The following is a 25764-nucleotide window of genomic DNA, read 5'->3' on the forward strand; positions in this document are numbered from 1 at the left end:
ACTTAAATTAAGTCACTTTTCATATCACTAGAAAATAATATTTACTGTATAGTTAATATTATCAATAAATAATTAAATGGCAATCTTACTCGTGTTAATTGTGTAAGACTGTGCGGCTTACAGCTGTTTTGGTGCTTCTTCACACCATCCTCAGAGCCTACTAGATCTCAGCGTCATCTCGAACTTCGCTGCCTGTTGTGTGGGTGTGTTCGATTGTTGAAAAATGTTGAAATGTGGTGTCCAATAGTGTGTATGTTCTGAAATTGATCTGTGTGTTGAGAATTTGATCAGGGTGTGTTTTGGTGTGTATGTATATTTCATATTGTTCTAGTGTGTTGAGTGTGCAGCGAAGTTCGAGATGACGCCGAGATCTAGTAGGCTCTGAGGATGGTGTGAAGAAACACCGAAACAGCTGTAAGCCGCACAGTCTTACACAATTAACACGAGTAAGATCGCCATTTAATCAATTACTTATATTCAAGTGTTAAAAGTAGTGTACGAAAGATTCAACATGAATTAATATTATCCTTCAAATCAATTTGTTTGCTAAACAAGAAGCTTGATTTGGTCATAAAATAACTTACCAATTAAATTCTCAATGTAAGTAATTAGGAGTAAAATTTCACTTTACTGACAAGACTTATAATTAATACTGTTCATAATGTAGCCTAAAAAACGTCTGAATTTCATTCCATCCCAAAGCCTTTCTCATGTTACAGTATTACAAAAAATAAAAAATCTACCACTGCCCAGCACTTTCCTATTTTCACAGACTAGCCATGGCCGAAAGAAACTGAACAGTTTAACCACAGACACACAGATAAGACTCTCTGCAGACCTGAAGACACAACAAAAACCACCGATCTACTGTATTTCCAGCATAACAGAAAATCAGTCCTCAGTAAGACAGAAAATTGTAAACACCGAACATTGAGGAATTCTCTTGCAGCATCTTTGTTTATCCTTTCACTAATTAGGATTTCAGTTCAATTTATGACTTTCTGAATTCAAAACGTCTCTACTTGTGAAGTGAAGAAAATACCGTACGAGGTTATCTTTGAATTTGTACAAGAACTTTTTCTTATTTTCCCTTTTTCATACTCGTATATAACATTTATGTTAGATTTGTTTATGAATTGAAAATAAAGGGATTTCTTTGTATTCCCAAAATGAAAAAAATATTTCCATGATGATAGAAAGATTTCCAACTTTTCAATATACCAAACTATGTACGAAAATTGTTACATAGCAAAACATTATATGACATTACTACAAATGCTAAACACATTTCTTTCGTTAATAAGAAAAGGCATGCTTAAGACTGATTATATCTTAAAAGCTATTATACTTCCACATCTGTAAAATTTATGTATTTACAACAGTAAATGCCTTATTAAACGTTTTTACATATACTCTGACTTATGGTACATGTGTATTTCAATTTTCTAAAAACATCTCAACTTGCGCCATATTATTCTCCATTATCTTTTGTCTCTACTTCAATCTTAAGAAGTTTTGTTTCATTAACCCTATGTTCTTCATTTTCCAAATTTTCTGAAATGAAATCAGCGTTGTTAAAACAACTTCTATATGGTATATATCTTGAATCTGTTGAATCACTGGATTCTTCCTCTATCTTAATATGCTTTGAATCAATTGGAGCTATTTTACTGTCCACTTGAAATCCCATACAGTTCTGAAATTCTGAATTACTTTTTGTATGTTCTACTTTATGTTTTAAACCTGACGGCATTTCAGTTCCTTGGAACAATTCCATCGAAGTCTTGGAATCATTTACCATGCACGAATCTGTTGAATATCCTTTATTTTTCTGACATAATTCCAAATTACCTGTAGTATCTACTTCAGAATTACTTTTCCCTACAATCATATTTAAGTTAGCTTTGGAATCTTCTATTACATCACCATCCTCAGCTGATAAATTTTCAAAATTCCTCATATATCTGGCATTAAACTGCCAATACTCACTAGTTGCAGGTTGTGATTCTTCTTTCAATATTTCAGCACAAGGCATTCTGTAATTCTTGTTTCTTGTCTTTGGTACTGCACAAGTATTACAAGTTTCTCTATAACTATCACCTGTCTTATTGCATACGGGGAAGAATCTATCATTTTCTGTTTTCCTATCACACATAGAATGATTCCTACACAAATATCCTATACTAACATCTCTAGGATAAATTGAAGCATCACATATGTCATGTTCATTATAACGAGGCAATATGGACGTCGCAGAAGAAGATGAATCAAGGCTAGCTGCAGAAGAAGACTCGAGGCTATTAAACATCTGGTGTGCTTCTAATTCTGCAATACCAAACACTGGACGTGCCATTAATTCTGCAATACTAATCATTGGTCGTGATGGGAAAGATGGAAAACTCTCCGGTTGTGTATTGTCTGTCTCTAATTTCAAGCTCCTATTTTCATCATACGTCTTTAATCGTTTTCGTTTCTTTAACGGTAATGTGTAGTCTAAGTCCGGTTTGTATTTTGATTCAAATTCTATATTACAATTTACATCTTCTATCCTCTTCAAAATTTCATCTTGAGACTTCGCTGTTTCTGTATGGGCCAAAGATACCTCAATCCTCCTTAAAAGTTCTTCTTCTCGGGATTTGAGAGATTCTGCCTTCGTTAGAGATCTCTCTATTTTCTTCAGTAATTCTTCTTCTCGACACTTGAGCGATTCTGTTTCTGACAGAGATCGTTCAATTCTTTTCAAAAGTTCTTCTTCCTGATACTTCAAAGTTTCTGTTTCTGCTAAAGATTCTTCAATTCTTCTAAGCAGTTCTTCCTCCTGGCATTTTAAATTCTCCGACCCTGGTCTTGTTCCCTGTGATGTTCTATTTCCAGAACTTGTGGAGACTGATGGATATGGAACTGAAATCGAAGACCGAAGAATACGAAAATCTTCATACAGTTTTCCTGCATATAAACCAGAAAAACTGTCCGTAACATCATCACGTGATTTCAGAGATGAATTTCGTGTTGTACAATCCAAGACATCACTGGAGGTATCTTGCTTGCACCGGGTAATGATACCAACATCTGAATTTAGATTACTGATATTTCTTATGCCATTATGTACTGGGAACATTTCTGGAGACTGTGCTGATGTACTACAAATCTGCGATTTCATATCTGAGAATGTTATGGAATCTGGCAACATATTCGATCCTGACTTTAAAGAATAAGGAAAACTTCTCACTAACCTTAGATCTGATACTCCCTCACAAGAAAACCTATGCATGTCATTACTTATCATGTCTTCATTCAAGTGAATCCTTTTAGAAGTTTCATATGGTTCGTTACTGGACAGAGAATTATCTGACACATCCTCCATCAAACTATGTGTACCACGTTTCCTTTTGCCCATTCTGAATTGGAGATCAGGTGGTGTAAACTGTCTCTCCCTACAGTACTTTCCTGAATCCTCCTCTGTCAAATAATCAATCCCACTGTACTTTACATTGTCAAAAACTTTTACACTTATAGCAGTCAAAACAGAATTCTTCGACAGACAACCTTTTCTTAAATAATAACCATCAGTATTGCCGTGATTATTGCTTATATACTGGTTTTGATACTTGCAACTATGCTCCAACCTTGAAACATCATGTACCGCAATCTTCTTGTAACTATTTGAATCACACATATAATCATCTGTGAGGCTTTCATCTCTTACAATAGCACAAGAAGAAGAAGAACAATCAGTTTTTATAGTAGTAGTATTAATATTTTGATCAGATTTATCACTGTTTGTCAAGTAGTCCATCATACGAGTTCTGCAACTAATAGTTGTATTTACAATATTATTAATACACACATCAATATCTTTAATACCAATTCCTTTTTCTCTTGCAACATTTTTTTCTAAACTTACAGGTTTTTCTTCATCTATATTGGCATCTCCGCTTCCAATCTTATTACATTTAATCCATTTCTTAGGTATCTCGTTATCTTTTGCGTAATTGTGCAATTCTAACTTTCTTGAATCAGGAAGATTATAGTTAGCTTTATTTTCATTGTCTCCAACACATGGTGTAATTTTTATTTCTTTCACTACTATGTTATCTGTTGATAATGGACACTCACCAACATTAACTCTATCTTCAACATAATCTAAATTAAGGTTAGAGGTGTGACTTACAGTGTCTTCATTAATATCTGATTGCTGTTGTTTTTTTGTACTTACAGCTAGTACAGCCTTACAAAGTTCTTGGAGTTTCTTCACCACATGTACTATTGGCTGTGATTCCCTGCTACTTATTCCTGTATCTAAATCTTGCAGTGATTTTCCTCTATCTGTAACGAGTGTTTCATTTTGAGTCAACCTCGTTTCCTCTGTTCTATGTTTTCTTTGTAAACTTTTTTCACGTGCCATTAAGTTGCTGGATTATTTGAAATTATATGAATGTATTACAATTTACTAAAATATTCTACACATTCCGTGTCTATGTCTCTTCTAAATAACTGAGTGCATTCTCGTTCCTGTTCAATGTCTTTTCTTCAAATGGCTCCAAATCTCATGACAGCATCGTTAACCTCCAGAAGAACCTGAAAAAATAATGCGAAATTATAATTTTTAGTAAAATGGATTTAAACTGATTACTCAGAAAACTGACAGAAATTTTATTACAAACATGTAGCAACATAAGATAAAGTATTACATGATAAGGAGTCCCCAACACCAAAGAAAAGCATCATTAGTGTTTAGCACTTCAATAGGGGTTACACATTACGTAATTATATTCTATTTCTGTTCCTCAAACTGCAATTTGTTGGATATTTTGATTCGTGAGGATAATTCTGCAGTGCTTGGGAAAAGTGACACAAGTCAGTTTCCACAAACTTTTTTTGATAATTTATTGACAACTTATGGAACATCTGCTCGCTTGGAAAAAAATACATAAGTATTTCTCCCATTACAATAATTCATACAGAAAAAAATCAAATCGACATAAATCAGTGTAAGTTGTCAATAAATTATCAAAAAAGGTTTGTGGAAACTGACTTGTGTCACTTTTCCCAAGCACTGCAGAATTCATCAAGAAATATTCTTGATTTGGTAACAAATCTTACGAAAATTGAAAATAAGAATTAAAATTTGTAAACAATTATAAGATAATATTTGAGGAGAAAAATTCACTCTGGCACCAGGGACTGAACCCGGGTCCTTGGTTCTACGTACCAAGCGCTCTGACCACAGCACCAGATCGAACTCTCCTCCTTCAATGTTTTCCTTTTGGCCTGACTCCAAGTAAGGCATATATGTCGACTTTTATGTCCAAGACAACTGCCATTATACAAGGGGTGCACTCAGTTGAGTGACTTATTTGGCCGGGATTCTGCAGTTAAATGCACAGTAATCTGTACAGAATATGCACTGCTAGCTATGAGAATATTAAAGATTTATTAATTTGTCCTACAGAATAATATCTGTAATATTGACAATTAATATTTGAGGAGAAAAATTCGCTCCGGTCCTGGGGATCGAACCCGGGTCCTTGGTTCTATGTACCAAGAGCTCTGACCACTGAGCTACGCCGAATTCAATCCACAGCACCGGATCGAACTCTCCTCCTTCAATGTTTTCCTTTTGGCCTGACTCCAAGTAAGGCATATATGTCGACTTTTATGTCCAAGACAACTGCCATTATACAAGGAGCGCACTCAGTTGAGTGACTTATTTGGCCGGGATTCCGCAGTTAAATGCACAGTAATCTGTACAGAATATGCACTGCTAGCTATGAGAATCTTAAAGATTTATTAATTTGTCCTACAGAATAATAACTGTAATATTGACAATTAATATTTGAGGAGAAAAATTCGCTCCGGTGCCGGGGATCGAGCCCGGGTCCTTGGTTCTACGTACCAAGCACTCTGACCACTGAGCTACGCCGAATTCAATCCACTGCACCGAATCGAACTCTCCTTCAATGTTTCCCTTTTCGAAATATTATTATAATGTGAAATTAAAGATCTCAGTAGGCGTGAAATCTGTACTTTGTGCTCTCAAAAGCAGCACATGTCATTGGCATTTTGTGATAACATCACACTTAGCATGTGTACTGCATCTATATAGCATATAAGACAAATCTGCAAATGAACACAGCTTTCAGCCTGACTTCCTGATGTGAAGTTAGTGATCTAGACAGCTGTTTTTTGTCCTTGTGAGCATATCGTCTGGCAGCAATACGATCAGGCACCTCATTAAAAATATAGATCGCTACTTCAGTTAGTAACTACAGTATTTACTTGTACTGATTCGATCTCGATATTTTCATTTTTATTTTTCTTATCCAAAAGTGCCACTGTTTTCAAATTGTCAGTTATTTTCGAATGTTATTCTTGCCTTCCTTATTTGCAGATGATCATCTCCTAATAGGAAGAGATTATTAAGATTTACAATACATGACTAGAATATTGATGGATGAATATGAAAAATGGGCACTTGAAAATCAATTTGGAAAAGTCAAATTATATGGTGATTAGAGAACCATCTGAAGGTTTGAATTTGGAAGAAGGAAGAGGATGTATTAAAAATTGTAAATAAATATGTGAGATTTAAAATTCGTAGGAGTAGAACTCTTGAAAAATAAATTATAGAAAGAAGAACTGAAGGATGGCCAAATACTGCGTGTTCAGTTCAAAGTGTGTCATGCCGTCATGTGGCTAGTCGTTGAGCCTAGAGAATTCAATCTTCCTACACTTCCACAGAGGCGTATTACGTATGTGCCAGAGAAGTTGCCTAGCAAGTACGGCATTCATTCTGAAGAGTACTTACCGATACGTACAATAACACCTGTAGTGGCAGGAATGTGAACTGTTTGGAAACATGTACTGAGGTGAGTTTTTTTTCTTACTGTCGGGATATGTGGAGAGGGTTAAGATGATTACTTACGTATTTGCTGACATTAACTTCGACGGTCAACATGGACATGGAGCATTTGATTTGTGTTGTGGAATGTTGCCGTACGCAACCGATGATAACAAATACCCTGCGTACGACTTGCCCGCGCAAAACACAGTTCGAAAGAGATTATGGTAGCACACGCACCGTATATAGGCCGCCATCTGTTGCTACAACATTCAAGTTATACCGTACACATTCTCAAGTTCAGATTGAACGCCTTGATTAATAGGCAACTTCTCTGACATAAAAACTGAAACTCACTTCAAATCGCTGACTCACAACAGTGACGTAATGACACACTTTGAAATGAACACCCAGTATAACAATGTTAGATGAAATATTAATAATTTATAATTCAATAGTTAGCAGTGTACTTACTCAAGGAGCAAAAACATCGCATTTAAAAACGAAAACAAAAGTTACATTATTATTTATTATATAGAGAAATGAATTTTTGAAGACCTGCTAGAATTTCAAAATTAGACATAATTAGAAGTAGTATTCTCAATTTTGTAAAACTAACGCAATTAAAAACGGTACAGTCATATGGTATTATATTGGAAGAAAGAGAGTGAGGCCAACCACAACACAGACTGAAGGAGTTAGGACTTCAATTAGGAAAAGAGTAGTAGAAGGCAGGGATAGACAGTGGGGTTTAAAAAGGGCGCATCCGCTACTATGGCTATTTACACCCTTAAGGGTATATATACCTGAACGATCACAAATATTATCAGAAAATGCAGGCTCTAAATTTCTGAAGTTTTATAAGGAAATGAACTCACACTTGGACAAAAATTACAAGGTACCACAACAAGATTTATTAGAAGTTAAATATCTGATAAAAGTATAAAAAAAAGGTTCCTAATAATATTTTTTTATAATTCACTTTCTACTTTAAATTAAATTTTCCAGAATTTGAAAATTTTACACATATTATTTCATAACTCCACTACCATTAGTGACAGAATTCTGAAATATTGTACACTGATTTAACATGCATTTATGCAAAAGGTAGACTACAATAATGCCCATTTCTTTGAAAATGGAAAAATTAGGACACAAAACATTATGTAAATTTTAATATATTTTATATATGACAAATAAAAAATTAATTGTATTAAAATAAACAACTCTACATGTCTGAGAGTAGTCTACTTTTCAGAAATAAGTGTTTATTACATGCAGGAAAAATATTAAAATGTCAGAGAGACCATAACAATGTTATGGTTACCAAATGATGTAACTGCAGAATTTTTTTGTCTTTTTCATACTTTGATAAAACTGGTTTGAGAAATATTATTAGTAACCTTTTTTTTATACTTTTATCAGATATTTAAGTTCTAATAAATCTTGTTGTGGTACTTCGTAATTTTTGTCCAATTGTGAGTCCATTTTGTTATAAAATTTTAGAAATTTAGGTTCTGCATTTTCTGACAATATTTGTGGTCGTTCACGTACATATACCCTTAAGACGGGGATTTTTGTAAGATAACAAATGGAGAATGGAAGTTAAATTAATGCAATACTTAACCTTTTATTTGATTTTATATCATATTTTATGAGTTCTGTCATTTCTATTTCTTCTTTAGTTGTAAGAGATAATATTGATGTATTGGTCACAGGAAGGCATCATATACATTACAAAACTGGCTTAAAATATAAAAAAGTCCTGCTTTCTCCAAAGTAATGTCAGGAAATTTATCAATTCTTAATCACATATTTATAATGTTTAACATATGACCAGAAGTGCTGCCAGTGAATAGTTATTCCACCTGAATCTCCTTTCTTCTTTTCTACCATTGCCACCATTTCATCTTTCACGTCTTCTGGCAAAAACATTCAAAATATAAGTCCTCAGAATTCCACCAAACATACAATTATTTTGTGCTCAACCTGGCACTTCTAGCAATAATTCTAGGGACTGATGAGGATTTAGCCATTGTTTTTCAGTATTAAGATACGAAAATATACTCATCAAATGTAGGTCTATGGACTATAATTCTACCTTCTTCTTCTCCTTCTTCTTCTCCTTTTTGTTTTTTTGGGTCAAGGGTTTTGAAGTACCATAGTGGCATAGTACTTGATGACAGATTTTCATCCAAAACACTGTACATATTCTCGATGTTTCACAAAGAAGGCAATGCAGAAAATGGTAATCTTCAATGCTTGCACTCCCAGTACTAAAATGCTGAAGTTACTTATGTGTTACACGTTTATTCACCATACCTTCACTCTCTACTTAACAATTTTCTCAAGACACAGTAATTGCTCTATATTATTGCTTCCAGTAATGATGAAAAGTACGCATTTCAAACTTTGTTGTAGACTTTATTCATTTAAAATAACATTAACAAAACAAACACTGCCATGAAAACAATTATTAATGTGATATTAGACACAGGTTATTAGCCTATCCAGCCATTCTCCCACGGAGTCATATCATATGTCAAATCATCAAAACTAATATTACAATTCATAATTATTTCATTCATTACAAAAAAAAATTATAAGATTTCACTGATGCCTATTTATTTTTCAACATAATTCCTTTTAACTTGCTACACTTATTGATATCATCATCATCTTCTTTTTTTTATGATTTGGTTCCATTTTGAAACCATTTCACTCAATAAGCAACATCAATCATCTTCTCATCTCTGCTTAGGGTAACTCACTTCTTGTAAACTGTTGGTTGGTACTGTAAAACAAGTTTAGGTATTCAAATTTCTGTCATGTTTGTAATAGTTTTTATATCATTGTTGTTTCCTTTGCACTATCCAGAAGCTTTTTCATCCTCATCATAATCAACATCACAGTATGGACCAGTCAACTCATTCCACTCTCCATAGGACTTTGTAATAACTTATGTGGTTCTAGTCTTGATCGATCCATTGAGTCTCGGCCTTCCCATGTTTCTTCGTCTTATTGGTTTATATTTTAACATTATTTTTGGAATTTGATTGTCTTCCATACTTTCTAGATGTTGTGACCAGTTATTTTTAATTTTTTCTATTTTTTCAGATTAAATATTTGTAGGTCGTTCTGATGTCTTGACTTCTTCTCTGCTCTTCCAGGGAGACTTGGACCACCGATCTCAGAAAAAGCATCCTCCTCAAAGAAAATTCATAGGCCATCTTCATCACAGACTGCAAGGTCTGTTCCGACTTCACAAAATAATTAAATCTGCTCTCTCCAGTGCTTCTTTGGTCCGCCTACATCTATAAGTTTTTTTTTTTAATAATTTATTGATCGATCAGCACATTTAACGCTATACAGATCATTTCTAAATAAAATATAAATATAATACATGACACTGAATTGAGGGCAGCCTAGATTGGGCTCCTCAATGAACAAAAATAATTGTTAATAAATAATTATTTACATAGGTTGGTGTGATGATAAATTTTGATTATAATATGAGGTCCATTGGAAGTCGGCTCTTGATTCTGGTGGGAAATGTAGACTTCCTTATAAGAGAGTAGTGGATGGCGCATGGAACATTTCCTAGGTTGTTATAGAACTTCTTAGCTTGTGAATGAATAAACTGTTTGATTGTGTCAATACCAGTTTCTCTGTGTAGTTGGCTGTTACGGACAAACCAAGGAGAATTGAGTGAAATTCGTAGGACTTTATTTTGAAATGGCTGGATGTGTTTAATTTCACTTCTTGCAGCTCTTCCCCAGACAGGACAGGCATAAAGCAGCAGAGGTCGTAATAGAGATATGTGAAGTACGCTACAGTAGTTTTCCATTCTCTGTAAATGTTCATGTCACTTGGATCTGTATTGTTCTGCTTGTTGTATTACATTTGTAATATTTAGTTCTTTACTCATTTCATTTATTTGGTGGTCTAATAAAGAGTAGTCAGCCAAAGATGGCAACAATCTCATTTTTGTTGCGTCAATTCTACTTTCTTGACTTTAGTCAGGGTCCAAGTTTCGAGCTGTATAGGTATAGAAGCATTGGGACTGACATTACCTTATAAAATTGTAAGATTATATCTTTACGTACTTTAGTGAGCCATATTCTTTTTTATAGTTCCAAAATTGATTGAAACAGTCCGATTATATACTCTGTGAAGCTTAGAAGTTGCTGGTTTTTATGTGGGAGATAGCTGGCTTGCTGCACAACACTCAACCTGAAGGACCAGAATTTCATTTCAGGATCTTTTTCCGTTAGAAGAATTGTCTTCACTACAGCTGATGAGACTCTTCTTCCCAGCTAGTTTTGGTGCAGTCTGGGTATTTTATTTCCCCAGTACCCTTCATTTCTGGCAAGTAGCCTCCTATTCACCACAGGAGAAGTCGCCCACGTTTTTTTTTTACTGAACTCGGTAATTTACTCTTCCAATACATTATCCCAATCGAAATTCTTTCCTTTCAAGTACTGCTTGTGGTATAGGCCACAGAAAATTGTGTGATGAAGCCAAATTTGGTGAATATGGTGAAGAGCACAATTATGTTTAATGCAATGTCATTTGAGTTGCAAATACTCTATTGAAAGATGGCCCATTTGCTCAGCTTCCCTCGTCTCTCGAGTTACAGTTCTTATCACAGTTGTCTTAGAAGGTAAGAACATAACCATAAATAAATCAAGATTTGGAATGTCTAATGTTGAGTATACTAAGACTACAGTCCTTATCACAGTCATCTTAGAAGGCTAGAACATGGCCATAGATATAAATCTGGAGTGGGAGAGTCTAATGTCGACTACTCTAGGGTTACTGATATTTAATTACTCTTTTATGAATGAAAACATGCATTTATTAAATCAGTTCTGTAATCTACAACCACATTTTGATTAAGATTTATATTATGATAGGCCTATTATTAGAAAATATAAATGCTTCCACTTTTAACATTGAGCTTCTTTCTTCTCTATATAATATTAATTTTTGATCTTAAAGAATTCTCTCTTTCTTCTCGTTGTAAAGCTGAAAATCTCGTTATTAGTTTTGATTTTAATGTTTCATTGAAGACTTATGAAATTGCAGAGCTGTGATTTCAATCTCTTCAATGCAAAAAACATTTCTTCAGATGTATTGATTGAAACTACCAGAGTGGTTATGATAACTAACAATCTGCGTATATTTTGGTAATGTTCTACTGCTTCTAATACAGTTCCTGGACTCTCGTCTTTAGAAACTGTTCAATACTTATTTTTCCACAGTTGCAATTCTGCTTCAAAATGAAGAAAAATTTCTACCAATCTATTACGCAGTTTAAAATATCATTCCAAGGACTAAGACTTAGCACTATAACATTTCTTTGAAAAGTTGTACATATTGTAATTTGAAAATCGAGAGTTCAAATCTGTTATGACGTGATCCAAGAACGAGAAATAAAGAATTATTTCATAGAGCTCACTGAGCTCTCTGCAGAGGCATTTTTATATCCTGCTTGACGAATTCTTCTCAGCTTCTTTATTTCTCCTGCAAAGTCACCAACTAGTTTCTCTGCTACGCAGTACATTTCATCAAAGTGTTCAGGATTCTCTCTTATTTCTTGTAATGTTTGAATTATAATTTTAACATGTTCACAGCAGTGAACAAGATCAGAATCCATCTTCTAAAGTGCATGACATAGTAAGACAATAAAATAGCAGCTTATTATTGCCAGTAGTATTACAAACAGTGCTGAAATTATACAATATAAAATTTGATAAGCTTGCTATGATATTTCTGTTCATTTGAATTCTGCAAAAATTTAAATAGTACTCATGAATCGAATTAATGCCTGATGATTTTCCGTCCATTTTATATTATGCTATTCAAGAAAATTGTGGTGACTTACATTCTGACTTTCTTATATTACATTTTTGAAGGCTGTATCTCCTTGAGAAGAGAGGAGGAAAAACTTGATAACTGATTTCATAGCTCCAAGGTAATTTTGTATTATGGAGATTCCACAAGAATTAGTGACCAATATATAACTTACTGCACAATGAGCATACTGTGGTTTGAGATATTTCTCTGAAATTACTATTGAGACACATTTGAATCTTCTTTTCATTAAGGCAGCACTATTGTATCCTTAACCAATAATTCTTTTAATCTATACGCAACTCTGACAGAATTGTGATAGTTGATGCAAACATAGACACAGCTTCAATTGGTACAAATTCAAGAATATCTCGTGCAATTTGTTTACTATCACTTATTTCCATATAATGAGCACAAGTTGTGACATCTTGTCAGCTAATGTGGAAGAACATTCTGCTACATTCATTTCAGAAGCATCACTTGTTTCGATAATTCCTCACACAATCCAACGACGCCAATCTGTACAATGAAGGGGGTAAACATAATTCTGGTACCAGCAGACTCTATTCCAGTACTACAGCATTAAGATTGTCAGTAGTTTTTAAGATACTGTCCACAAAAGCATGTGAATAGATAGTACAATAGATATTACTTTTTCGTGGCTCTCAAAAACTTCTCTAACCTCAATTGTTAAATAACATCAACCTCCTTTTCTCTTTGATCTTAAGAAAGTTTTAAGTAGAAATATTAGCATCAATATGATATTTTGCTTTTCTGTGCCTTTCAGAATTCTTTTAGTGTGTTTCTAAATTGTATGCCTTTGTGATCAAAGCTCGTAATTTTTGGTCACTTCTTCCTCCAACTGAATGACTGAAAGAAATGCATATTATACACAATGAACTGCTCCATATTCTGATTAAGGTAGTCACCAATGACAGATCTTTAGATGTTGATGCTTAAATAACAGTTTTCTTCCTTCAGACACAGAAAACTTATAAATTTTCAGGTTATATCCAGAGTTGCTTTAAATGGTTTCTCTTTTACTGAGCCATCAGGTAATACATTTACATATAAATCTATGTCATATTTATCAGCATCTTCAGAAGGTTCAGTTGAAACACTTTCATAGCTACTTTCATTATTTTCTAATTCAATATTCTCTTCTGAGTTATCCATCGCTTCTTTCAACTTCTTAACTGCAAATGCAAGTACTGACGATTGTTTTGACTTCTCCATAATTTATTTTCTGAAAGAAACACAAAAAATAATTAAACGAAATGTTTAAAACTATTTTCATTGCTATTAATCAACGTGCTGTCTTTTTCTTTTTTTTTTGGTCAGTGATTTAAAACTAACTCAGTAAATATCTTAGTCTAATACATATAAAACCAATTTCTCGCAAATACAGTGAACACCACTTATTGTAAACACGGATTATGTTATCAATCAGTTTATGTTATCATTTCTATGAATAATTCCCATATGGACTTAATACTAAAGCACTGGAAAAATTCTGTTTACTATGATCATAGATTTGGTTGAAATTATCACTTTTTTGCTTTCATAGCTTTTGTTTCCAAGTACTATAATGCGCAGTTTTGATTTCATAGCTTTTATTTCCAAGCATTATATTGTTTTGGAACATAAAGTAATGAACATCTTATAACAAACTCTTTTCTTTGAAGTCGAACATCCTACTCACCCCGAACTGAGCTGTTGAGACTCAACGCTGGCAATACAAGAGCTATGCAGCGGTTGAAAGCAATGGTACATTCCTCCCCAATTACAAAATTGAAGGAAGACCAGTCAGCATAAGTAGTACCCCTCCCACACTTTCTCTTTTAGTCGACAAAAGATATTTAATCTCTTATGTTAGTATTGTAATTTAGTTTCTGCTTTTGCATTATGAAGTTCATGGCGTTGTACTATGATGGCTAGTATGGAGAGCGAACGTAAAGATTTAAGCATTAATGGAAATAGAAGAGTTAGGAGCAGAAGAAGATGACGACAGTGCCGGCAAAATGTCTCAACTGTAAACGAATGCTGAAATATGGCAGGCGTTAAATGTTTTGCAACATGGTGTTCAGTACAAGTCAGTGGACTTTCAAAAATATTATGAGTATGAAAGATTCATTAATGAAATCCTCTGGGAGTTAGTTATATTTATGACTGTAGTGTAATTATAGGTTATGAATATGTAGTAAATACAGCAACTTTCAATATGAATTATTTGGATACTGTTATCAATCGGTTAATGTTATCAGGTTATCAGGATCCCAGAGTTATCATAACAAGCAGTGTTCACTGTACTTTAAATTGATCCACAAACTCAGCTATAATTGTAAAGATAGACAGAGACAATGACCACTCTAAGGAGCTTGTTTATATGAACTCCTTAATAAAATAGGACATTATCTTACCTGCAATATTAACATCACACGGTACAACAATACATGGACAGAAGATTTTCACCCTATGGTCCCATCCAATATAAAGGCCGAATCATTCTTTAAACAATTGTTATATGGTCTCAAACTCCAAACATAAATTTATATTAGTTTTATTTTAAGGTTACAGCGAAAATGCACAGAGATAATAATTTATCTCTGGTTGGATGAGGAAATAAAGACTAATAGGCTCTTAAAAATCTCATGTTCCAACATCAGAATTAAAAAGAGGACAATTTTTTCAAAGTTAAACCACTGGCGAGAGGAATAAGTGTCTGAACAACTTGAAACCTCTCCCCTATTGTACACAGCAATGGGTTAGAATACTACTCAGCACTGTAATGGATAAGAAGTGATACCCTGTAACTACAAAAATAGTAATTTAGTTTAACTACATTATTATTATTATGTTCACAAAATTGGACAGTTAACTAATATTTCTTCCTTGAGTAGAAGAACTTATAAAACAGAAACATACATAAAAATGTTGCCTATTTTGAGAAAAAACCATTTTTAAAGCTATCGTTTGATTCACCTGAAAATTTACAGATACAAGCTATCACTTCTTAGCCATCGACTGATAGCAACACCCGAAAATCAACCAAGATACTTCCTTCTGCAACCCAAAAAGTGAAGTCATAACTTTTTCAGATTATTTCTGGATCAACCCATGTATCTGGGTCAACCCATGTTTTGCTAATATTACATATCTCCTCAAAAACACTGGAAAATAATAATGGCTACACTTCAGGCTTTCCCACTTGTCATCAATATTCCATGCTACAAGGAAACAATAAAGCTACAGACTTAAAATATATAACAACAGTAGGAAAAGATAACATAAAAAGACTGAAAATAAAGTTAATCACGAAATCCATTGCCAATTTTGGTGAGCTAAAAATTTATCAAAATGCCTTGTACATTAAAAAAAACCTCGCTTACAGAACTTGTCACAGTTAATGAATATTATGATCCTATTAACTTAAAAAAAAAAATAATAATTTCTTTTATTTTCAAAATCACAGGGGAGAGAACATTTAAGAATGAATTTATAAAAATGTTATTTAAAAAATGTCCTGCTAGTGATACTTTAACTCAAGTCATTTCATTTTAAAAATCTTTCACAGAAGTTTCACATATTTCTTTACCAAAATCCCAACTGAACATTTCAAAATCTGTTTTCTAAAAACGGATATTCTTCACATTTTGAAGAATATGTCTAAACTGCTCACACTTAATGGTAACTACATAATATGGAACAGTATTATGGAATCGTAAAATGCAGTCCACACCTGTGGAGTAATGATTGGCGCATCTGGCTGCAAAACCAGGTGGCCCGGGTTCGATTCCCGGTTGGGGCAAGTTGTCTGGTTGAGGTTTTATCCGGAGTTTTCCCTCAACCCAATATGAGCAAATGCTGGGTAACTTTCAGTGCTGGACCCCGGATTCATTTCACCGGCATTATCACCTTCATCTCATTCAGATGCTAAATAATCTAAGATGTTGATAAAGTGTCGTAAAATAACCTACTAAAATAAATAAATAAAAAATCGTAAAATACAGATAAGAGAAACAACATAAATATAGGTTATATGAGCAAGGTAAATGTGATCCATATTTGCGGTTTAGTAGAGTGAGAATCTTTTAAAGCTATCAGTTAGCAAGTCAACCGCTTACCGGTGCAACACCTTTGAACTGCCGACATATCCTTCTGTGAATTCATGGCACCACAACACTTCACTGGCATTCCTCTCCATAAAGTTATTCATTCATTCATTTATTTTATTCCATAGATCTTACATGAGCAATGAAGCTTTAAGATGTGGAACAAGTCAAAATTTTACAATATTTTGGCGAGATGTAGTGAGATGAGGTGAGGTCCGAGGATTCGCCAAAATATTACCCAGCATTTGCCTTTTGGTTGGGGAAACCTCGGAAAACCCCAACCAGGTAATCAAATCAAAGGGGGGTAATCAATTATGAGATAATAGCTTTTTCCTACGAAATATTTACTGAAAATTATTGTATGTATAAATTTATTTGCTTTTCTAGGAATTATCTTCAGCATAACATGTGGCCCATGACAGTTACTAGCTCTTCAAATAAAAATTTTGGGCACCCTTGCTCTATATCAGTCTTGTCAGACTTCAGTGCACATCTAGGAAGTTGTGAGCACTGCTATGCTACTGGGGGTACTTGGTCTGACATAGGAGAGGAGGATTCAACGCAAAGGGAAGGAAAGGGTTTTACATAATGTAAACAGGACTACAAAATATGTACAAATAACTGCATAATGCTTGGACTAAGGACACTAATGTTTATATTTTCATGTAACTTGTAACATTACATCTGAAAAAAAAAAACCAAGGTAGCCTATTCACCAATAACAATGTAAACACTTTTTGATCTTGAAGTATTAGTTAGGCCTATAGAAGTAAATCATATTAGGTCTATCTTCCCTTCTGAACAATGAAATGTTGTAATAAAATTGATAACATAAATTGCCCTTTTTATAGGACTAGTCATTACACAACTTACAGCAGAACCTCTATTATCCATGGTAATTAAGGGGGTGGAGTGAACGCTTAATCGAAAAAATCGTATAAACCGTACCATAAATTTTTTTTAATTAAACTGTACACAGTTGTAATTTAAATCTCGTATTCTGATACGAAATGAACCACAGTTTTTCTTTTCCCGAACCGCTCACTTACTTGCACTTTTTGTAGTACAACACACTTTTTTTTTATACCAGTGGAAGGCATTTTGCATAGAAGTTAGACAGTACGGCCACTCGAAGAGTAGACCATACTGTGTAAGGGCAAAAGTTTGTAAAAGAACACTCTGTAGAAAAAAATTCGTACTAGTACACTGTACAGTACTTCATATTTTTTCTGTAGCAAAAAAAAAAAAAAAGGAGGGGGCGAGAGAAAGTCGGATAATCCACGAATCGGTTAATAGGGTGACGGATAATCGGGGTTCCACTGTATATTAAATTAAGATGTTAATTCTTATGATCTACTAGACAGCTTTTCCTGTGGAAAGGTCTTGAACCGGATTTGTGAACTGAGGGATCACGTGACTCTCTTAGTTGACTAAACTAAAGATGACCTAAGGTTGATCCTGATGTAAACAAAAGAAACTGTGTTCATCCGCAGACGAAGATGGTGCTTGGTGCTTATTTGGCACTACTTGCAGCAAGTTGTTGTCGAGATCTGACTCATTCTCAGATTGTATTGTGCAATAGACATTCCTCTGCAGTGACAGTCTGCTGATGATCATAATTAAATCCTTTCGAGGTTTCCCTATAACAATACGTATTCAACTTCCCGTCGTAAATCACTTACATGTAAACAAAAATTAAATATAGCCTACTACACTCAAAAGATTGTTTCTAATCCGGGGTCCACACCTGCGGAGTAATGGTTAGCATGTCTGGCCGCGAAACCAGGTGGCCCGGGTTCAAATCCCAGTCAGGGAAAGTTACCTTGTTGAGGTTTTTTTCCAGGGTTTATCCTCAACCCAATAAGAGCAAATGCTGGGTAACTATCAATGCTGAACCCCAGACTCATTTCACCGGCATTATCACCTTCATTTCATTCAGACGCTACATAATCTGAGATGTTGATACAGCATTGTAAAATAACCTACTAAAAAAAATTATATTTCGGGACTATATTTCAAAGTGCATTGCTACAGAGTCGTTCCAAGGAATCAGTTGCCATGTTTACATCAGGATCAACCTAACAGCATATTTCAAATCTAGCACTGAGCAATCTGATGGCATCACAGTGTTCCGAATTTCACCGATGGAGTCATTGATGCTCCACCGGTGCCATCAGCTTGCAGAGGTGGTGGCAGCCTCCATCAGCTGCCATCAGTGAATCTGATTGGTTCTTGTATAGGGCGGGAATTAGCAGACGAATGGCATCGTGCACTGTTGTGTCATGGCGGTGTGTTCAGCTGTATTGTTTGTAATGAGCACAACGTAAAAACAATATGTTAATGGCTTATGAGCGAACATGTCAACGGACCAGTTATTACTGCTGGTTCAAGAAATAAATTGTTTATGCTCTCTTTTCTTTGAACGAGATGGCAGTACGGAAATTTCGCAAAATTTTGCTAGTGTAGCACAGACAACAACTTATACAGTCGCCATGACAGCCATAGTTGTGTTCCTACTTCGCTGCAGCGTGACGTCATTGTTGTCCACCGATCCGGTGAGATTCGGAATACGCTGTACGGCTGGCAATAGCATTGAAGTTTTAAATGGACTGGATTTTGAAGTTATTCATATAATACCGAGATGACACATTCAGTCACGTAATATGAACTGAATTTAAGCATGTAAAACCAGGTGTACCTATTTTCCAGATTAGGGATAGAATGGCAAGCTGATTAAAAAAAATGTTCTCTACCGTAATAAATTTATTCTAAACATCTGAAGAAGAAAGGCCAGGTTAAGTACTCACTCTTGTGAAAGCTCACTTGGAAGAACTGCAGTTACAACTCAGGAATTATATCCCCATCCAGGATGCAGATAAAATTATCACCTAAGCAAGCAGATCTTCCAACTGATCAATTCTTAACTGCAGTTTACACAGGTGGAATTACCGGACTTCTGGATTCAAGTAAGGAGTGAATACCTGGACACTGCAAACAAGAGTAGGCTAATTAAATTAAATACTTAACAAAATTCCCGACAACCTAGTTGTGCAAAAACAATTGGAAAAAAACACACATACACAAAGAGAGAGAGAGAGAGAGAGAGAGAGAGAGAGTCACTCTGTCTCTCTCTTGCACTCTGCTTATCCCCCCCCCCATCCTCTTTTCTTTCCTCTCTCCCCCCTCCCTTTGACATATGTTCACGCATGCATAGACACACTGCATTTAACGAAAAGCACTTTTTTCTGGTACCAACAATACTAATTATGCATGAAACTCTAAAAATAGATAGTACAGTATTTTGCAGTATCACAATAATTGAGGGGTTGGATGGAAGAACAGCGTAAGTCAGGTTACACTCGTTTTCTAGAAATCTGTTATTTGTACTCCCTATTGGCATATTTATATAACATGGAATGTAGTTCCTTCATTCACTCATACGTGGCTTGTGATGATCTAATTGTATGTTGCGTCTTTCTTCCAAATATCACTCAAGCTGCAGTATGTCTATGTAGAGAACATGGCGGACACAGCTATAGTGGTTGACAATGATTCGTCTAATGAAAATAGTCATGTATCATCTGAGATTGAAGCAAGATTACAGATTTACCATACAGATATATGTTGTACTAACCTATACACAAGATGCCAGTGTTCAGATATCACAAATTTACTCTAGTTTGGTACAAGATGTCTCTATTATGGAAGAAAAATGTCTATGTTGCTAGTAATCTTTCAAGAGAGTCACGAGTTGGCTAAAGTGAAAGATGTCACTGATTTGCTAAAATATGTAAATAGTGATGACTGTGAATGCTATAGCCTATGGGTATTTTCAGGGAAGCACAGTCTACCGAGACATCAGAAGGTGAAACAGACTTCGAAGAGGACTGATATTATCTATTCATTTTCTTCGTTTCATTTTTTTTTTTTTTGTATGAGAAGGTCATAATGTTATCACAGTCTAGTATATGCAGTCACGAAGCTCAATACGTAGTAAATATACAAACATTAGACACCGGTAGTTGCTCACCACTAGGATCGCTAATATCGCCTCATTACAGACAATGCGAAATAGTACCGGCACAGTCTATTGTTTCTAGCATCCTCAAAACTCTAGCTTCGTGACTGTATATAGTAGACTGTGCTGTTATTATGTTAATATTTGTCTGTACTAGAATTTATTTTTTTATTTTCAGTTATAATTTATATAACATAGCTTCAACTGTCATTGGTATTCTGGTATTGAACCATAAATGTATAAATATGATATTTAAATAAAGATAAAAATATTCCTTATTTAAATAATCTTCTTCATAAACCTTGAATAGGCCTATTTGGAATAAGAGCGTTAACTTCAATTTAAAAAAAAAAATTTAAGCGTAAAACCAGGTACACATAAGACCCATGTATTATATAGGTACTTAAGTTGTCAATGTACCAATATACAAATTTATTTCAGTTATAGTACAACATTGTGGTTTATAGATAGTTCTTCTTCTTTATCTCAAAACAAACCTTTTTGAATTGCGCCCTTCTTCCATCCACCCCCTCAATTTCTCTTTATCCTTTTTAAACCAGTTATTTAATGACGCTGCTTCAACTGAGAGGTTATTTTATGTCAGTGGTATTGGTGACAGCGAGAATGAATGGGGTGTTCAAAAATTAAATATCAATTTTGTTGAAATAGTGATTGTAACGGTACAGTAAGGTTTATAAGGGATATATATATATATATATATATATATATATAACAACAACTTCTGTAATGCGATTTCGGAGCTTCACCAGTGTGGTAATGGATCGGGTGGGCACACGTTCTTTAAGCTCATCAGACACTCTACGTGATAGGAGAGTGTTGTGTCGAATACACATTTCATGTGGGTGGGGATAACTTCCCCTACTGGCGTTCCCTATATTTCAATTTATCCGTTGAAAGTTAATGAGTGAAATATTTATAGCTAAGTTATTTTCAAAGCCTAGTTGTCTCATAAGTGGTGCCGGTTATTTCCAAGAAGTCGTCGCTGAACGATTCACATCGTTTATAGTTCACTTCTATTGTTACACAACAAGATGGATGCACTGAACGATTCACATCATTTATAGTTCACTTCTGTGAACGATTCCATTGTCTATTGTTACACAACATTTTCAAGATGGATGCTAATGCTAATGTTGCGCTATAAACCAATTTTCGGCAATCTAATGTAAAAGACTGCCTACAAATATTTGGAAAGTTTGAGAGAAAATACACAAATTCAATCTTCTAACACAATTTTTTTGTTTTTAAATTAAGTAATTTGCTGGGAGGCATCGTCAGATATATAGGCCACTCTTACACTAAACCTGGAGTAATTTAACCTTATTAATCAAATAAATGATTCTACTTACTGTTTTTTATATGCTCACTTGTATGTAATTTCTATTTTATACATATTTCATTGTTATTTTCCATCCAAAGATCATTAAGAACGATGAATATTACTTAATATGTCTATCTTTCTTCAAATAGTGTTTATATGCCATGTTAATTTTCATTTGTTTTCATAAGTTAACAATGATGCACATTGGAAGCAACATATAAGAAATTATTTTCCTACACAATCCACGCTATATTCACGTTGTTTTGGAATTATTAATCGAAGATGGTTTGCTTATTGTTTATTACACGCACATTTGTATGTAATTTCTATTCCATACGTTTTTTTCTATCCCCCGATCATTAAGAATGGTGAATATTGTTCATGCTTGTTTCCTGTGTTTCTTAAAATAATGTTATGTGCATTTTAGTTTTTATTTGTCGTTATTTACGTAAAAATGATGCGCCAAAAAATAAAAAATAATAATAATTCCGTACTCACTCCACATCCTATGTATTCACGTTTGTTTTTCAGTGATTTATTAATGTACCGGTATTTAAAAGACTAATAATTTAGAAACATGTTACATAAATCATCCTTGTGCCAAAATAGAATGCTCCCTGGACCAAATTGTCGTATTTTGCAGTGGTCGTCAGTACTCGCTGAAATGGGTAATAATAATATAATAAAATTATGTTGTACGTAGCATTTAGAATCATGTTACATAAATCATCCTTGTGCCAAAAGAGAATGCTCCCTGGACCAAATTATCGTATTTTGCAGTGGTCGTCAGTACTCGCTGAAATGGGTAATAATATAATATAATTGTGTTGCACGTAGCAAGCGGGGTATCGGGGCTTTATGATGATCCGACGTGTAGCACATGATGTAAAAAGCGGGGTATCGGGGCTGCAAGCCCCGATGATGATCCGACGTGTAGCACATGATGAAAAAAGGCGGGGTATCGGGGCTAGCCGATGATGATCCGACGTGTAGCACATGATGTAATAAGCGGGGTATTGGGGCTGCAAGCCCCGAAGATAATCCGACGTGTAGCACATGATGAAAAAAAGCGGGGTATCGGGGCTGCAAGCCCCGATGATGATCCGACATGTAGCACATGATGAAAAAAGCGGGGTATCGGGGCTGCAAGCCCCGATGATGAGCTGACTTGTAGCACATGATGAAAAAAAGCGGGGTGTCGGGCACTTAAAAGTGCCTTTTCGAAAGCATGGTGATGCGCATTTGACAAACGCAGTGTACGTACTTTCTAATAATCCCTTTTTATTTTTCGTTACTTACGTAAAAATGATGCGCCAAAAAATAATAATAATTTCGTACTCACTCCACTTCCTATATTCACATTTGTTTTTCAGTGATTTATTAAAGAATGTACCGGTATTTAAAAGACTAATAATTTAGAAACATTTTACATAAATCATCCTTGTGCCAAAAGACGATGATGCTTCCTGGACCAAATTATCGTATTTTGCAGTGGTAGTCAGTGCTCGCTGAAATGGGTAATAATATAATATAATTATGTTGTACGTATCAAGATCGATTATTCAATTGATAGGATATTTTATGAAGTTGTCATGACTGAGATATCTATTGTCAATTGCTTTTATTTGTCAGAAGGCCTTGACTGACTGGTATATAAGGACCGGCGCTCTTAAGGGTGGAGGTCGGGGTTTGGGATGGCTCACAAGTAACAAGAGAAGGGAGAGAGATACCTAGTATTTTAAAGATTTATATCGTTCACTAGATGAATTGATTCAACTAACCTGGAAATAATGTGAATCGTTCAGCGACGACTTCTTGTAAATAACCGTGGTGCCTTATTGGTATCACTTGTGAGGTCCAGACCTATCATCGGTCAGCTGATTAAACAACAACATATCATACATAAATGTGCGTTCAATTCTGTGAGCAACTGCACACACAGAAATATACTAGGAATGTATCAGATAGCCTAGATTCAAAATTAGCCTATACGCAGCATTTTCAGCTCGCTTCATTTTGCAATGAAATTTGAAACGTTTAAAGAAAATTCTAATTTATCAAAACTACGCCTAAATAACTGCACTGTAACATATTATATATTAACACTACAAATTACCTCTGCCTTTGACGGAGTATGTTAACCACAATTACTTAATAATGGCCTTGATCCTCATTAATTCAAACAAACAAATAGTGTCCACCTGCAACCAAAGTTTCGCAACACCGTAATTCGAAGCAAAACAACACACGAAAAGATACGACACATTTGTAAACAATGAAGATTGGAAAGAAAAAACTCACCATACACACATTACAACACCAGTTACATAAACGACATGAACACATTCATCAACCTCATCAACTCTCGATCACAGGCAACAATCGACTTTTAAATCTGCTGTTCCAATAATAGGGTCACCTGTTGAGAACTAGCGGAACTATTTCAAGGATTGTCAATTTGTTATATCATCTTTGGTTCTGACTTCACAGACGAAGATAGCTCAGTGTTGCCACACGTATGACTTTTTCGAGTAGACGTAATTCCTGATTATATGAAGTACATACATCAATGACGAGATATGACCGCAGTCTATGTCGTATGCAATTTTGTAAGGCTGTTTTACTGAAGGGACAAAATTATTGTGAAACTTTTAATATTCGTTTATAATTAAATTAAAAGTCCTTGACTAATATGAAAGAAAGAAACATGCTTTAAGTTGTCGTATAGACTGATATCAGTCCACCGCTGTGGAGTAATGGTTAGCACGTCTGACAGTGGAATGAGCGGACATGGATTCAAATCCTGGTTGGGGTTTTCCCTCAAGCAATTGAGGCAAAAGTGCTCGGTAACTTTCGGCGTTGGACCTCGGACCCATATCCCCATCATAATTACACTTCTCTTTCATCATCTCTGTTTCTTTCGGCTTGCTCCGATGTAGAGTCAGCTGCAGGGCGCCATCAAACTTTTGACGCCGTGGTATACTGTCATTAGTTGCTAGTGGTAGTGTTATGTACCATAGGATCTCCCCTGAACTCATGTACTCTTGGGACTGGAGTTGAAAGATCGTGGTGATACCTACGTGGAAAGGTAAAGGAATTCTGCAGGCTGTAGGGGAGTTCGGAGGTGGCATGCAGGGGAATTTGTAGTGTGTGGGACTTTAAGGCGTATACACCATTCCACTCCTGTTAGTAAAATAGGCCCACCCAAGTGGCCTATGTGCGAAGGCAGTCCTCAGCCTGTGTTGAATGCGATGTGATCCTCCCCTCAAGGGGGGTCTAATATAATAGACCTGTGATACATCTCTATTTTCTAGCATGAAGTTTGGATTTTATAATAGTTATAATAATGGTCACTAAAGTTGACTAAGTTGATCAGATTTTTTGTATTCGACAGATAGTGGAGAAAAATGGGACTATAAGGGTACAGTACATCAGTTATTCATAGATTTCAAAAAGGCGTATGACTCAGTTAAGAGAGAAGTTTTATATGATATTCTTATTGAAACTTACAGCAGAGTCCATATAGGCCAGTTTCTATCTGATGCTTTTCCAATTCACTGTGGGCTAAAGCAGGGAGATGCATTGTCACCTCTAC

The 25764-nt window shown here is 34.9% G+C and overlaps 1 protein-coding gene across 4 annotated transcripts; it reads right to left on the reverse strand.

Moving 5' to 3' along the window:
* On the reverse strand, positions 1–24544 carry LOC138706313 (uncharacterized). 4 transcript variants are annotated; one of them, XM_069835449.1, is made up of 4 exons: positions 24471–24537; positions 24286–24370; positions 19617–19797; positions 1–4578 (listed from the first exon to the last, which is right to left on the reverse strand). In XM_069835449.1, exon 4 carries the CDS (start codon positions 4403–4405, stop codon positions 1472–1474), a length of 2934 nt encoding a protein of 977 aa, XP_069691550.1. In that variant the 5' UTR covers positions 4406–4578; positions 19617–19797; positions 24286–24370; positions 24471–24537; the 3' UTR covers positions 1–1471. The 4 variants fall into 4 exon arrangements, 2 of the variants coding, with proteins under 2 accessions (XP_069691550.1, XP_069691556.1); XR_011333962.1 differs by lacking the exon at positions 1–4578 and adding an exon at positions 11249–13943; XR_011333964.1 differs by lacking the exon at positions 1–4578 and adding an exon at positions 17448–19107.
* Positions 24545–25764: the final 1220 nt, after the last annotated feature.

Source organism: Periplaneta americana, chromosome 1, assembly GCF_040183065.1.
Source record: "Periplaneta americana isolate PAMFEO1 chromosome 1, P.americana_PAMFEO1_priV1, whole genome shotgun sequence".
Lineage (NCBI taxonomy): Eukaryota > Metazoa > Arthropoda > Insecta > Blattodea > Blattidae > Periplaneta > Periplaneta americana.

Coding starts and splice junctions, on each gene's coding strand:
- LOC138706313 (XM_069835455.1), bottom strand. CDS start 4,405: ATGGCACGTGAAAAAAGTTTACAAAGAAAACATAGAACAGAGGAAACG.